Source organism: Diabrotica virgifera, chromosome 9 (assembly GCF_917563875.1).
Source record: "Diabrotica virgifera virgifera chromosome 9, PGI_DIABVI_V3a".
NCBI classification, from domain to species: domain Eukaryota; kingdom Metazoa; phylum Arthropoda; class Insecta; order Coleoptera; family Chrysomelidae; genus Diabrotica; species Diabrotica virgifera.
Window position 1 is genome coordinate 6,096,421 of NC_065451.1, and position 17,459 is coordinate 6,113,879.

Sequence of the window (17,459 nt, forward strand, 5' to 3'; positions counted from 1 at the left end):
AACTAATTTTGTAATGTGAAGCTCAAAGGTGGCTAAAATTGTTGTTATTAACTTTTATTGCTATATATTACTATAGCGGAGCTATTGAGCTTTACCCTACTAATCAATCATCCTGTATGTTTAAAACAGAGGATAAATATGTCTTCTGGACTAGAATTGAACAAAAGCAGTAACGGAAACTTCAAGAATGACATAGGATGTTTTATAAATCAAAATGTTGACAATTTTACAGAGTGCCGATTGTTTAGAACGATCTTGGCAGCCATTAAAATCGTATCAATTTTCACATTCTGTACACATACAGAATAAAAAAGAAAAGCGTTACTTGGGTCACCAGCACTGAGAACAAAAAAGTGGGTTGGTACTTTTGCACATTCAAAAGGCATTGTTTTGCAAGTATTGCGTTTTATTTTTCTAATGAAAAATATGGCCACAATAAAGGGATGACAGCCCAAAGCCTTGTCACTAAACCTTTATCATCTTTTGCCAAACTCATGGGCAAAGACGGAGGCATATAAACCCATGAAAAAACATCATAGCACAAGGAGTTCGTTCAGGTTGGGCTGGATTTTCTACAAAGTTATCGCAACCTGCAAAAGTCATTACCCAGAGAGACTCTCAGAGGTCTAAAGAGATACAAGAAAATTGAGAAGACTACGACCAACAGTAGAGCCTATAGGGTTCTTAGGTCGACAAAATATTCCTCTAAGAGGTCATCGTGATAATGGCCTTCTGCTTCTGGACGAAGATGCTGGACCTAGCAATGAGGGGAATTGTTAAGGTTTAAAATCGCATCAGGAGATAAGACTCTTAAACAACACCTATCCACAGCATCTTCCTGAGCAACATACATTAGTAGCAACATGTTGTGAAGAAATAATTGAACAAATAATGAATCAGGTTCAAAGTGCAAATTATTACTCTGTCATATTTGACGAAACGAGTGACGTATCCTACATAGAACAGCTTTCTCTAAATTTGAGATACATACACAATAACAACATTCGGGAAGACTTTGCCAAGTTCATTGACGCTTATGAGAACATAAAAATAATTAGTGAAAATCAAGAAAGAGGGAAAAAAGAAGGCCTGACAGGAGAAGCATTGGAAAAAATAGTATTAAACTTATTGAAAGAACTGCACTTGGATCCGAAGAAATGTATAGGAATCGGTACTCACTTTAATAATACTTTATTAGTGTTACGTTTTGAATGTCTTTTTGCTGAAAGTGTGTGAAAAGTGTCTTAAAACTCGCCATTGTAACAATAATTTTTAAAAATTACCACCACACCCCCTGGTACTCCTCCCCAAAAAAAAGGTCATGGCCCCTCCCGAAAATCGGTCCTGAATCCGCCCTTGCTGTTGTGTCAATGATATTTTCTACATTCTTCGATAACACCACATCTTGAAGGTGGCAAGTCTTTTTTCAGGTGCGTCCGTAACTCTCTAGGCTTCAACTCCATATAAAAGAAAAGATAATACGTAGCATCTCAATAATAATTGAGTTCTAATTTCTATTTCCAGTTTTCCATTGCATCATGAAGCGCTTCTGGCCATCTCAATGGGTCGTTTTATTTCAAGGCTGATAGTCCACTAGATTTTACATATGTGAATCGGAAAAGCTTACTTACCAATTAATATACTTAGAGCTGCAAATATATAACAGCAAGGCTTAAAAAAGGCTTTGCAATGCGGTTTAGTCTTGAGTCTTGTACCTAAATCGGACCTCGTGGCTTTCCTTCGAGGCGCCATAAGAGGCCTTTTGACAGTGAGCTCATCTGCCAACTAGAACATACAAAAATTATCAGCAATCTCGTTAAAAAACAATTATTTTAACAATTCAAAGTTTTATTTCCGAAGAAAATAAAACTTTTAATGATACCAAGTTTTTGGTTACGTGTTGGCGATTTCTATTACTTGCAAACGATACGAATGTTGAAATAAAGAAGTCTAGGGGAGGTATATAATTTGCACCTCACTTCCCGTCTATTCAACGTGGCATAATTTCAAAGAAAACATTTTGCCACGTTGAATAGAAGGGAAGTGAGGTGCAAATTATTGACCTCCCCTAGACTTCTTTATTTCAACATTCGTATGGTTTGCAAGTAATAGAAATCGCCAAGACGTAACTATAAACTTGGTTTCATTAAAAGTTTTATTTTCTTCGGAAATAAAACTTTGAATTGTTTTAGGCAGATGTCGCTACAGCATCCATATCTTGTTATTTTGTCGTGATTCGATACTAGTAAGCTTGGTTTGTTTCAGTTTGTTTAGAGATATTCATATAATAATATACGCTCTCTGATGATTTCTAATAAGAATGAAACTATATAGTTAGGGTGTTTATGGAGCTCTCTGAACAAGCTGAAATATAATACGTCTCTTGTTTTTGTTTAGCATTGATCTTGTAACCATTTATACAAAGAAAATATACCAAAATTGTCCATAATTTCACTTCAATGGCATCATGATTTACTTTTTACTTACCTTATATCCATTTTTACCATCTCGGATGAAAACTTCATCTTCAACATCGCTTAGATCATCGTCATCTAGAGAAATGCTCTCCCGTACTTCACCCCTTAGATTCATGTTGGGATATGCTGATATTTTCATTGGAACTGAAACAAAACAAAAAAAGATATATCAACTATCTAAATATAATCAAAACATAAAAAGTAATTTAAAGAAAATGTAAAACAACAAAGCCCTATAGGAGACACAGTAAAAATCGTAGCACCTACTCTAACCTGTGGTAGAGCAGGACTATAAGGCAATAAGTCTTTTAAACTTTCTTCTTTTTTCATGTCTTAATCAAGCATTGTTTTTTGGGAAAAATGGTGCCATGGGAAGCATGGAAGCAAGTAGGTATGCAAATGGGAAGCCAAGAGGTAGCTTGATAAACATTATTCGGATTCTGCACCAGGAAAATCAACCGTTGAGAAGTAATTTGCTAAGTTTTTACGAGGCGCACTGAGCACCGAGGATGATGCACGCAGTGGACGCCCCAAAGAAGTTGTACTAAAAAAGTCCATAAAATAATTTTGGATAGCCGTAAAGTGAAGTTGCTCGAGATAGCTAAGACTCTAAAGATTTCAAAAGAACGTGTTGGATATATTGTGTATGAATTTTTTGGTATGCGAAAGCTCTGTGCAAATTAGGTGCCGCAAGAGCTCACAATGGATCAAAAACAACAACGAATTGATGATTCTGAAAAGTTTCTGAAGCTGTTCAATCGTAATAAAACCGAATTTTTGCATCGATATGTTACAATGGAAGAAACATGGCTACATCATTTTACACCGGAGTAAGTACAATCGACAGTCAGCCGAATGGACTGCACGTGATGAATCGACTCCAAAGCGTGAAAAGGCGCAAAAGTCGGCTGGCAAAATTATGGCGTCAGTATTTTGGGATGCGCATGGTATAATTTTCATCGATTATCTTGGAAATGGAAAAACTATTACCAGCGACTATTACATAGCACTATTGGAGTGTTTGAAGGAAGAAATTGCAAAAAATCAGCCCCATTTGAAAAAGAAAAAAGTGCTACGTCATCAAGACAACGCAACGTGTCAGAAATCAATAAAAACGATTTCAAAATTTCATGAATATGTAGAGTTTCGAATTGCTTTCGCAGCCACCATATTCACAAGATATGGCTCCTAGTGACTACCACCTGTTCGCTGCCATCAAAGAATGCTCTCTGGAAAGAAATTTAGCACCAATAAAGAGGTAATCGTCGAAACTGAGGTTTATTTTGAGCCCAAAAAGCCCAAAAAAATTGCTTAAATTTTGTAGGTGGTCCATTTTCTCTAACGCGCAGTGTATATATCGAAAACGCTGGATAGAAAAAGAATAAAATTGAGAACTTCTAGAAATAAGAATAGTTCCTTTTCGGTGTTTTCTAAAGACGCTCGAATATTATTGACATACCAAAACTGATCTTAATCCTCATCGTGATCTATGTATTAACATAAATATTATGCTTCTGTTGACATAGGAAAATGCAAAATCTCGTTTACGGGGATGTAGTCAATAGTGCGACTGTACACCCGACCACCCTTTAAAATGACGTCGGCTACATTAATCTCTGCAGAAGCGGTCGCGGACGTTTTGCTCCAGAGAGTTTAATATTTTTTGTCAGAGAGAGAGAGAGAGAGAGAGAGAGAGAGAGAGAGAGAGAGAGAGAGAGTTTTTTTCTTTCTTTTAGTTTGAATTTGTAATGGAGGTAGTAAAAAGTGTACTTTTCATATGTTGAAATAGTCTATGAACGGTTAATTTCATCATATTTTATAAGATAATATGTACTTGATAGTTTATAACACGACAAATTTTTCCATGAATGAGGTAAAAATATAAGTGGGCGTGGTGTGATATAAAGTATTTCGAAAAATACACTAAATAGTAGGTTAGGTTCTATCCCTATGTATCTAAAAAGCCTAAACTGTCCACTGCTAAATGTCATCATCATCATCACGTAGCGCTACAACCATGGGTGGGTCCTGGCTGACTGTACAACTTTCTTCCAACCCGTTCGGTCTTCCATCAACCTAGGGTCAAATGGGATGTTTATTTTTCGGAGATATGCTTGGATGTTATCTCTCCATCGCATACTGGGACGTCCGAGTGGTCTTTTGCCTGTAGGAATCTCCTCCCATACCAGTTTTACAAGTCTCTCGTTATGAAGTCTGTGCACGTGGCCTGCCCATCTTAGTCGCTGTGATTTAATTTCTTGGACCATATCGGTGTCATTGTAGAGTGCTTTTAATTCGATGTTGATTCTGATCCTATACTAGTTTGTGTTAATGTCGTGGTGAGTCCCAAAAATGTTTCTAAGTATTTTTATTTCAAAACGTGTGAGCTTTTCTTCGTTTGATTTGGTCATGGTCCACGTTTCGCAACCATATGTTAATACATGTCTGATGATGGATTTATAGATTTTGATCTTAAAACTTCTTGTAAGATTTTTTGATTTTATAAGCTTATCCAGTGCGAATAGACAGCGATTTGTTGATTGGATTCTGTCTTTTATTTCTTCAGTAACATCGTTGTCGGCTGTAATTACGGCCCCCAGATACTTAAAACGTTGTACTCTTTCGAAATTGAAGGTGTTGACCGTCACATTTTGTCCTATCCTCTCTCTTCGTGTCGTTCCATTTATACACATATATTTCGTCTTCTCTTCATAAATTCTCAGCCCTACTTTGCTTGTTGCTCCTTCCACCTTGTTGAAAATGGCTTTTGTGGATAGGATGGAGTCTCCAACGAGATCAATGTCATCTGCGTATGCTAGTAATAACTTGGAACCTTGAACCGATAGCAGTTCTGTTTTTATTTCGGCCGACCTCATGGCTTTCTCCAATACAAGGTTAAAAAGTAGTGGAGATAACGCATCACCCTGTTTGAGTCTACTGTTGATTTCGAAGCTGTCAGACAGTTTATTATTTACACGTACTTTTGATATTCCACCCTCCATACAGACTTTAGTCATCCGAATGAGTTTCTTTGGTATTGAGAACTCCGCTATGGCATTCCATACTTAACTTCTTTCTACGCTGTCATATGGCTGTCGAAAGTGGGTCTTCCCAAGTTTTTGCCACTCTTCTCTATCATGTTTTCTTTTTGTCTAATTTTCAGCAATTCCCTTTATGTCGTCGGTCGTTTTGTTGGATGCACTGCCTCTACTTCTGTACGCTCTGTGTTTTTATCGCCATTTCACTATCTTTCTTATCCACCACTCAACGTGTTCAGTGAGTGGTTGGAGAAGAGTTTTTCAAAAATAAGTGATAAACCGGAGTTAACAAGGGTCGCAGTTAGTTCACCGCAATAACCCTTTTGGTAAGTTTTTATACACTAACAAGTGGTTATGGTTATACACAAACACTAGGAATTAAATTTTTCATTTTTAGTTGAATCTTGATTTTTAAAAATATCACCAATTAGACGAAGCAACTTTGGACGTAGAAGCAATGCTACAGGCCAAAAAAAATAAGGTAAGTCAAACTGGCGAGCAACGTGAAACGCCAGATGAAGTTGAATGAAATCATTGGAGTCAAAACCAGCAGTAGAAATGTCGCGTTTGATCTACATTGAGCAGTATCGACGTTTATAGTAGTTTGCAGCAAATTATTGATATTAGGCAAATCAACGTTGCGTCTCCGCATGACCAAATGGCATTTAAATTTAAATGCAACGCCAAATGAATTATCTTGACCAGTGGATTATCTTGACCAGTGACCAAGTCATACTGACGCCATATATTAATTTTAGGAAACGGGCCAGGTCCTATTTACCTTTTAATTCATAAAGCTAAGACAGTAACTGAAGAAGACAAAATGAACAACTAAACTAAGCAACTAATGAAGAAATGAAGTACTATCGGAAAACAAACGCCGTACTGAAAAATACGTACAACTAAATAAAACAATTAGAAAAGAATTATAATTATAACACTATAAAATGGAAAGAGGACTTATAGAGCAAGTCATAGACAAAGGCATAAAATATCTAAGTCCAACACTGGGTATTCGATACATTGAATGCGCTAAATGAAATAATAGTGAACATATGGAATAATAAACGACTGCCACAAGACTGAAATACCGGAGTAATTATTCCACTACATAAAAAGGGAGATCAGCTTGAATCTAAAAATTACCGGGCAATAACGCTACTGACTGTGGCATATAAAATTCTGTCAAATATTGTGTATGAGCGATTGAGACCATATATGCGGAACAAATAGTTGGGGAAGATCAATGTGGTTTCTGCAGGCAGAAGTCCACAAAAGATCAGATCTTCGTCTTGAGGCAAATCTCGGAAAAGACTAGTGAATTTAATATAGACACACATCATCTCTTCATTGATTTTGAGAGTGCCTATGATAGTATCCATAGAGAATTTCTGATCCACGCCTTGAAAGAGTTTAATATTCCAACTCAACTCATTGATATAGTAAAAGAAACACTTAAAGTACAGAGCCAAATTCGAATTCAAAACGCACTAACAGATACAATCCATGTTAGAAAGGGCCTACGACAGGGAGATGCCCTATCCTGTATTCTATTCAACATCACATTAGACGAAATAATTAGAGAGTCAAAAGTCAACACCAGAGGAACAATAATAACAAAAAGTGTAGAAATATTGGCATTTGCAGGTGATGTTGATATCATAGCTAGAAGCAAAAGAGAAATGATAGATGCATTTAATGCAATAGAAAGAGCAGCACAAAACAGTGGCCTAAATATTAATGAAATAAGAACCAAATAAATGAAGGCCAGCAAATCGACAGGCCAAAGAAACCTACAGAATTTGACAATAGGAGACTATAACATCGATAAGCGTAAATTTTCTTACATATCTAGGTTCACTAGTTACCGCAGATAACAATGTCAGTGAAGAAGTTAAGAGAAGAATACATATTGCTAATAAAACATATAATGGACTAATTAAACATCCAAGATCTAACAACATCACGAGAAAAACCAAATGCAAAATATACAAAACCCTGATAAAACCGGTCCTTATACAGGGTGATTGTAGGTTAAAGCTCAATAGCTTCGCTATAGTAATAGATAGCAATAAAAGTTAATAACAAAAATGTTAGCCACCTTTGAGCTTCATATTACAAAATTAGAATGTTACAGGGTGTTCGATAACACAGTGGCAGACCTAACTTATGTTTTTTTAAATGGAACACCCTATATTTTATTTTATATTCGAAATCCTATTAACTTCTCCATCACAAAAATATAAAGGTTTGTAATGTTATACAGGTATTTACAAACTTATAACCAATTTTGTATGAAAATCGTAACAAGTTCAAGTCCCTGTATAAATAAAAATAAGCACAAGAGCAATGGTTTATTAATGCCATATTTTTTTATTTATTGTCAAAATTTTAAGAATAATTATTGATATTGCTAATTTTCTTTATATCAAATACAGGGTGAGTCAAAACGCAAGTGCATTATTTTCTCAGTAATATTAAATGGAACACCCTGTATTTTATATCATTATTGAAAAGTAACATTAACGTACTTTAATTTTTATATAATATTCCGTAATAATCGTAACAAGTTCAACTCCCTGTATAAATAAAAATAAGCACAAGAGCAATGGTTTATTAATGCCATATTTTTTTATTTATTGTCAAAATTTTAAGAATTATTGATATTGCTAATTTTCTTTATATCAAATACAGGGTGAGTCAAAACGCAAGTACATTATTTTCTCAGTAATATTAAATGGAACACCCTGTATTTTATATCATTATTGAAAAGTAACATTAACGTACTTTAATTTTTATATAACATTCCCTATGCCCAAATTTATTAGTTTTCGAGATATTTTCATTTTTCAGAGCAAATTATTTTAGGTGATTAAATTTATCTAAATTTTAAGTAAGCCATGACTGAATTGACAATTGAAGATTACCGATTATCAATCCGGTAATCAATGTAACACAAAAATAATTTATTAGTAATACATTTTACAAACAAAAAACAACCACTACATGCAACATTTTTGAAACAATTAAAAACTATCTATTTATGTAAATGCAACAAATAAACAAAGAAAAGTAGTAATAAATTTTACAAAAAAAAACACACAAACACAAAATACAATATTTTGTGAAGACAATTAAACACTACTTTTGTATGTAAATGTAACAAATAAAGAACGAAACATAATTTATCAGTAATACATTTTGCAAAAAAACATGTTTGAAAAAATTAGAAGCTACTTTTAATAAAATATTTTAAATATTTAATTATAAGGTGTTCAAAATTGTCTCCTAACACATTTATATACGCCTAAAAACGATCATTGAATGAGCTACTTACTCTATGGAGCATTTGTAAATTAACACATCGAAATACACTTTGTATTCTATTTTTCATCTCATCCCTTGTTGTTGGAGGTATTTTATAAACTTCATTATTAACGTAACCCCTAAAAAATCAGTCCAGTTTATTAAATTCTGGTGATTTGGGTGGCCACGCTACTGGTCCATTGAAAAATGAAAATATCTCGAAAACTAATAAATTTAGACATAGGGAATGTTATCTAAAAATTAAAGTACGGTCATGGTACTTTTCAATAGTGATATAAAATACAGGGTGTTCCATTTAAAATTACTGAGAAAATAATGTACTTGCGTTTTGACTCACCCTGTATTTGATATAAAAAAAATTAGCAATATCGCCCATTCTTGAAAATTTTGACAATAACTTAAAAAATATGGCATTAATAAACCATTGTTGTCTTGCTTATTTTTATTTATACAGGGAGTTGAACTTGTTACGATTTTCATATAAAATTGGTTATAACTTTGTAAATACCCTGTATAACATAACAAACCTTTATATTTTTGTGATGGAGAAGTTAACACGATTTCGAATTTAAAATAAAATATAGGGTGTTCCATTTAAAAACATAAGTTTGGTCTGCCACTGTGTTATTGAACACCCTGTAACATTCTAACTAATTTTGAAATGTGAAGCTCAAAGTTGGCTAAAATTTTTGTTATTAACTTTTATTGCTATCTATTACTATAGCGGAGCTATTGAGCTTTACCCTACTAATAAATCACCCTGTATATGGATCAGAGACATGGACACTATCTAAAAGCGATGAAAACTTATTAGGTACGTTTGAAAGAAAAATCCTCAGACACATATATGTATAAGAAGGTAAAAAAAATGACGTATGGTGCAGATGATATAATTTTGAACTATACGCAGCATACAACGAACCTGACGTCATAACATCCATAAAAATCGGGCGTCTGCGCTGGATGGGCCATGTTGAACGGATGTTGGAGACCGAAACACCAAAACATATAATGAGGCAAGCACCAGTAGAGAGAAGGTCAAACAGAATACCCAAACTTAGATACATGGAACAAGATCTGAAAACACTTAAGATTACCCACTGGTAGAACAAAGCAAGGAACAGAACAGAATGGCGGAAAATCCTAGAACAAGCCAGGACCCAAAATGGGTTGTCGAGCTACTGATGATGATCATGAACACTGGGTATTCACTTAAATTATCAAAATTAAAGGAACCAAAATAAGAAAGAGAAGGAAGAACATAAAATAACAACGATAGTTAAAGATGTTTTCAAAACTCTGTACAGATCGCAAAACCAGCCTAATGAATCAACAAAACAGAACGTCAAAAGAAAATAAAAAAAAAGAATGTGTGTGTAGTTGGTACGCACGTAAGAAGTTATACTTCTATTATTATGATTTCAACGAAATTAATATACTTAACAGGTTATTTGTATTTTATTTAAATATTAAACTAACTTTCTTTACCTACCACTTTTTAAAAATTTTTATTAAAACGATACCAAAAATATAAAAAAAAAGAATATGAATCGTCCGGGATTTGAACCCGGGACCTCTTGATCTCCGGTCACACGCTCTACCACTGAGCTATATCCCTTTTGCTTTGACAGGTTACAAGATTTCTCATACATACTGACCAAGTGAAGTATACAAGAATACTTTAAATATACTACAATTATTATAAAATATCTTATTCCCGAGGGAGACAAATCCAAAGACACAAAAATTATAATAAATAATACATTTACTAAGAACACTAATATATCCTTTTATATGATATAAATGACTTATTTGCGCTGACAGCGCTGATACATACATATTTTGAAAGATTAGCAACGAAATACATACTGTCTGTGTGCGCATGCGCCCAGCATGTGATAAAATTTCACTCTCGATCGGAAAGAAGTATAACTTCAAAAAACGTGTGCACTAGAAGAGTAAGACTGTCCTGGGCAGGATTTGGAAAACTCAGTTTTGGATGCTTGAGAGCCTCAAAATACCTCAATATTTGAGGAGTACAGTATTCAATCATGACATATAGATGTCAAACCTGGACCATAACCAAGGCAAATATAAACAAACTAGCCACAACAGAATTCGAGGATATCATAACAAGAATTGGCATACTGAAATGGAGCTTCGCCTTCGCAGACTGCGTTGCTAGACAAAACCCAACGTTGGAACACCACAGTACACATTACAAAGCTTATAAAAGTAGACAACCAAGAGTAAGATCAGATACTATGGGTGGATAACATGGAGAAGGATTTAGTCGAAGCTTATCTCTAAAAATTGACGATAGAGGGCTAAGAAAAAGGAGAAGAAGAAAAGCTAAGACAGGACTATGTCTCTTGGGTTAGTTAGTTAAATAAACCTAAAACTTATTTCTAAATAAGAAAAAAATGTAGATCGAATGAATAAAATTTTGTTGGATTATTTTTCATTCCAAATTCATGCTGTATATTTCAAATCTTTGCACTTTTAGGTCTGGATCGCGCGTATGAAAAAAAAGTTGATTAATAGCAAGCTGAAAATTTGTTAATAGCTTAAGGGTGTCTAGTCGGACAAACTTTGATATATGGGAACACTGGAACAGGGGAAGTTTTAATTGTGGAACAGGTTAAAAATTTGGAACGGTCAGACCACGAAAACGGCACATGTATTTTGTCCGACAGAGCAGACTTAAACTCTTCGAACAAAGATTAAACTCTCATGCAAAAATCAGACTGCTATTTATCAGCAAATGGGCGTTTTAATGAGTGGAACATGTATAATATGTCAAATGACAGGAATTATGACAGGTGATAAATAGCAGTCTGATTTTTGCATGAGAGTTTAATCTCTGTTCGGAGAGTTTAAGTCTGTTCTGTCGGACAAAATAAATGAGTTGTTTTCGTGGTGTGACCGTTCCAAATTTTTAACCTGTTCCACAATTAAAACTGCCCCTGTTCCAGTGTTCCCATATATCAAAGTTTATCAGACTAGACACCCTTAAGCTATTAAAAAATTTTCAGCTTGCTATTAATCAACTTTTTTTTCATATGCAGGATCCAGGCCTATTTCTCATAAATGAACTCGTTCATATCTAGTTATAATAATTTATATCCCGAATGTCCGCCTCTCACTTTTATTTATGGCACATTAACGGAAAACTTAATGCTATAATGCATTAAGTCAAGATTAGATCTGTTTTAAAAATGGGTCACAATATACAGAATGCTTTTAATTTAAGATATATCTATTTATAGATGGTTTCTGTGTTTTCCGGGTTTGATTCTGTTGTTTTCTTTTGTTTTTAAAAAATTTCATTTTTGTGTTTAACTCAGCAACAAAATGCATTATGCATCACCTTTTTCCTCACAAAATTGTAATATAGCGAACTTAAAAATATTTTTCAGTAGATGGAGTAAAATATGGAATAGTAGGTGGAATAGTGGAAGTAGATGGAATAAAAACTTTAAGGGGTAATTCTACATGAAAAAATAATGACAGTTTGCTCTACAAACGTATGTCCGGAAATGCTTCGTTTCCAAGATACGGGGTGTTGAAAATTTTTTTTCAAACTGCAATTAATTTATTGCTCTAAGATCTTTTAAACTATGGAAATTAAATTTGGTGGGCTTCAAGAGGTAGTTATTGCGCATTTTTTGGCAAACAAACAACAATTTTATATTCATCATTGGCGCGCCTACGGGTAATGGTCTGAATTTTTTTAAATAAAGAAATAGAACGCCACTGAGATATGTCAAATTAAAAATTATTTTTGTATTCGACGTTTAATTTATGATAAAGAACTTTTCTTGTCTTTTTTTCATATGGTGCACCGTTTTTATGCAAAAAAATAAAACATCTTCGCGCGTATTTTTCATTTCGTAATACATTATCAAGAACTCTCCAATATAATAATGCCAAACTAGAACAATAACAGAAAATATTTCCAAAAAGATTTTAACTATGTGCAAGGCTACAACAAATGTTCAAAATTACCTCATTTAAAGGTGACACAGTAATTTTATATTCACCATTGGCGCGCGTACGGGTAATGGCCCGAATTTTTTAAAGAGAAAAATAGTACGCCACTGAGATGTCAAATAAAAAATCATTTTTGAATTCCTCGTTCAAAAATCGTTTTTGTCTTTTTTTCATATATGGGGCGCCGTTTTTATGCAAAAAAAAAATAAAATATCTTAAAGTTTACAAAATATTTGAAATAAGTTTCTATGTATATTATGGAATCTACCTCGAATAATTTGTAAGCGTTAAGATGTTTTTTTTTTGTATAAAAACGGCGCCGCATATAAAAAAAGACAAGAACGATTTTTTGTCGTAAATTGAACGAGGAATTCAAAAATGATTTTTAATTTGACGTTTCTCAGTGGCATACTATTTTTTTTTTAATTCAGGCCATTACCTATACGGGCGCCAATGGTGAATATAAAATTATTCTGTCAACTTTAAAGGAGGTAATTTTGAACATTTGTTGTAGCTTTGCACCTAGTTAAAATCTTTTTAGTAATATTTTCTGTTATTATTCTACTTTGTTATTATTATATTGGTGAGTTCTTGATAATGTATTAAGAAATGAAAAATACGCTTGAAGATGTTTTATTTTTTCGCATAAAAACGGTGCACCATACAAGAAAGATTCTTTTTCATAAATTAAACGTGGAATACAAAAAAAAATTAATTTGAAATATCCCAGTGGAGTACCATTTTTTTCTTAAAAAAAATTCAGACCATTACCCGTAGGCGCACCAATCATGAATATAAAATTGTTATTTGTGTGCCAAAAAATGAGCAATAACTACCTCTTGAAACCCACCAAATGTAATTTTCATATCTCAACCGGTCTTAGAGCAATAAAAAAATTGGCAGTTTGAAATAAAAATTTCAACACCCTGTATCTAGGAAACAAAGCATTTGCGGACATACGTTTATCGAGCAAACTGCCATTATTTTTTCATGTAGAATTATCCCTTAAAGTTTTTCATACTTATTTACTTACAGGGTGTAACAAAAATACAGGTCATAAATTAAACCACATATTCTAGGACCAAAAATAGTTCGAATGAACCTAACTTATCTTAGTACAAATATGCACATAAAAAAGTTACAGCCCTTTGAAGTTACAAAATGAAAATCTATTTTATCGAATATATCGAAAGCTATTGGAGATTTTTTATTGAAAATGAACATGTGGCATTCCTATGGCAGGAACATCTTAAAGAAAAATTATAGTGAAATTTGTGCACCCCATAAAAATTTTATGGGGATTTTGTTCCCTTAAACCCCCCCAAACTTTTGTGTACGTCTCAATTAAATCATTATTGTGGTACCATTAGTTAAATTCAATATTATTAAAACTTTTTTGCCTGTTAGTATTTTTTCGATAAGGCAGTTTTTATCGAGTTGAGGCTTATTTTTCAATATGTTTACATAAAAATTTTATGGGGGTTTTGTTCTTTTAAACCCCCCAAATGTTTGTGTACATTCCAATTAAAATATTACTGCGGTACCATTAGTTAAACACAGTGTTTTTAAAACTTTTTTGCCTCTGTATTTTTTCGAAAAGGCACCTTTTATCGAGATGTGGCTTCTTTTTTAATATGGTTCAAAATATCCCTAAAAATGTAAATCATAAATAAATTTTCATATTATTACCAAGTCTCTATATAATCGTACTTAAGAGGATCGGTACGTATTTTCGGCTGCAATGCTATTCAAATGGGGATTCATTTTTTTCAAATCCTGCGAAAACTAATAAGTATTTTTGAAAAATTTAAACGCAGAATGAAAGATCACGTTATTAGCGAGGGCCGAAAGTCCCTGAGAACTTTTATAATGTTTATTTTAATAAGTTACAGGGGTGAAAAACTAAGAGAAAATTTAGTGTGATTTTTAATTTCAAATATATCATTCAAAATAAACTTTTTATTTATTCTAAGGGACTTTCGGCCCTCGGTAATAATTTAGTCTTTCATTCTGCGTTTAAATTTTTCAAAAATATTTATTGGTTTTTTCAGGATTCGAAAAAAATAAACACAATGCCGTGGTAATATTTTCCAAATCTACCTTTGTCTTACAACGCACTCAGCCGGATATAATATTGTCAGCATATATTGTCAGTCAGACACTGACAATCAGTGACAATTTTAAATATTTAACATTGTATCGGGAATATGTTGAGTTCATGTTGAGTTATTTATTAAATATTATGTGTATTTGATAAATAATTGATTTAAGACGTGAACTTAATAAAAAGTTATTTATTGTGTATTATTTGTGGAAGATCCAAGCAGAGAATACATCAGGATCATATATTCTGTGATCCAAGTATTTTGTTGTTAAAGATGTTCAAAATTGTAAGCGTTCCATAACAATATATTATTAAAAATCACTTTAACACTTTTCCTCTTTTCTCGATTGGGTATTAGTCTTTGTTTACAAATAAATTATTACAATCACTGAATACATAGTTAGTGAAAAAATTATCACATTTATTAACTGAATTAATAATTTGCAATTATAAAAATAACAGTTATCCAAGAACATTCAAAACCCATCTCTTTAAATTAATGATGACATTTTCAAGTAGAATGACATTCTACTAATGTTTACATATCCATACCAGTGTGAATTTTACTACACGTAATTTGCGTGTAAAGACAGAAAAAGTAGGGATACACGTAAAATATTTGCGAATTATGTACCCATAGCCTTAAACCATTTACAAATATGTGGTGGATTCGACAAATATTCAAAATATCTCGATAAACTCTGAGAGGTAAAAAAGTTTTAAAAATAGTGTGTTTACCTAATAGTGTAACAATAATAATTTAATTGGAACGTACACAAAAGTTTGGGGGGGTTTAAGGGAACAAAACCCCCATAAAATTTTTATGGGGTGCACAAATTTCACTTTAATTTTTTTTAAGATGCTGCTACTATAAGAATACCACATGTCCATTTTCAATAAAAAATCTCTAAGAGTTTTCGATATATGAAAAAAAATCGATTTTCAGTTTGTAACTTCAAAGGGCTGTAACTTTTTTTGTGTGCACTATTGTATATAGATAAGTGAGGTTCCATCAACCTATTTTTGACCCCAGAATCTGTGGTATAATTTATGACCAATCTTTTCGGGCCACCCTGTATATAGTTAATCCTGGACTAGAGCCGAATAGAATTATTGTTTAATCTTTACATACCTAAAGAACAAACATAGAAATTTGTCTTCACTCTTTCGAGACTTGATACTTAAATCACATAATATAATACATATATTATAATATAATGAATATACGATTATAGTCTATAACCTGTTGATATTATTAGAGATAATACTGTCGCAATCTAGCATTAACATAATCGACTTATGGGCCTTAGATAAGATAAACCAAAGCAAATACTAATCCCAAACATTCGTCCTGTTATTATGTTCATATCTATCTAATAATTATTCATATCTTTAACGCTATATTCTTAATTTACCATGAGACTAGCGCAAAATTCTTACCTTAAAGAATGGCGATGAAATCTAGGCTTTTTATATCACAGTCACTATTGTTAAATCAAGCCCCACTAATAGTTTTATTAGTATTTTAACATTTTCTCTATGATTATCTATGATTTTCGCTCTGCGTTGGAATAAACATATGTTGTGAGTTGTAACCCAAACATGTAGTTATACTCATGTGCAAAGAACGCCGAACGCGCACTCATTTATTGATTTTTTATTTTTGGACCTATGGTGTCGGTTTAATATATGCAGAGTCTTGCGCTTGATTGAACTCATGTTTCGAAGAATCAAAGCAGCATAATAATTTCAAGTTCAATAGCTATTAATAATTCCAGAAGGTACAATTACTATTAGATGATAAAATATCTTGTACCTAGATATACAAGAATATGAGGAAATAGAAAAAATTTATATAAGTAAATCAAAAGAATCGTTAATATATTTGTTAGTTTTTATTTACAACGAAGCTTTACATGAAAATAATCAATAAATATTATACTTTATGCTAAATTTATTTGAAAAATTTCTTCAAATTTAAATTCAGTGGGTGGCTGTACAGCTTATAATATTGTATAAAGAGTCCTTTTACCGTGTTGCCAGCGTAACAAAAATTATTTGCACTCACTGCTATTGCAAAAATAAGGCGCTCAGAGCATGATACTATAAATAACAATGTTATTTAATGTTATTTATAGTATTAATGTTATTTATAGTATCATGGCTCAGAGCAACAGTGGCCTAACTAACCCCAAAAACGAAGTTTTTGTAATTTTCGTATTTGTATTTTATTATGGGATGCCGCTACAAATTATGTAGCGCCATTTAGCCAAATATGGTAGGTTGTGTAGACCTTTGTTAACACGTTCAGTGCCACATGTATCCAACATGGATACACGCGTCACACTGATTTAGTCGCCGCGTGTATCCAATGTGGATGCACATGTATTTTTGTATTTTGCGCCGTGTATGTACATCCTCACCAGATACACACCATCTAAATATCTTTATGGGTGCTTGTTAGTGGCCTACGAAATCCAAAAGCCTACAGGTTGGCCTGCAGGTACTGCGATGATTTTT

General features: G+C 33.0%; 1 protein-coding gene across 1 annotated transcript in view; it reads right to left on the reverse strand.

Annotated features, from left to right (window-relative positions):
* Positions 1–16,588, reverse strand: part of LOC114326694 (uncharacterized) — a 48,264-nt gene extending 31,676 nt beyond the window's left edge. The window contains exons 1-3 of the mRNA XM_028275111.2: positions 16,380–16,588; positions 2,488–2,621; positions 1,632–1,785 (exon numbers count right to left, since the gene is read on the reverse strand). Coding sequence (XP_028130912.2) covers positions 1,632–1,785; positions 2,488–2,616 — 283 coding nt within the window. The 5' untranslated portion in view covers positions 2,617–2,621; positions 16,380–16,588. The remainder of the gene's footprint in view (positions 1–1,631; positions 1,786–2,487; positions 2,622–16,379) is intronic.
* Between the last annotated feature and the right edge of the window lie 871 nt (positions 16,589–17,459).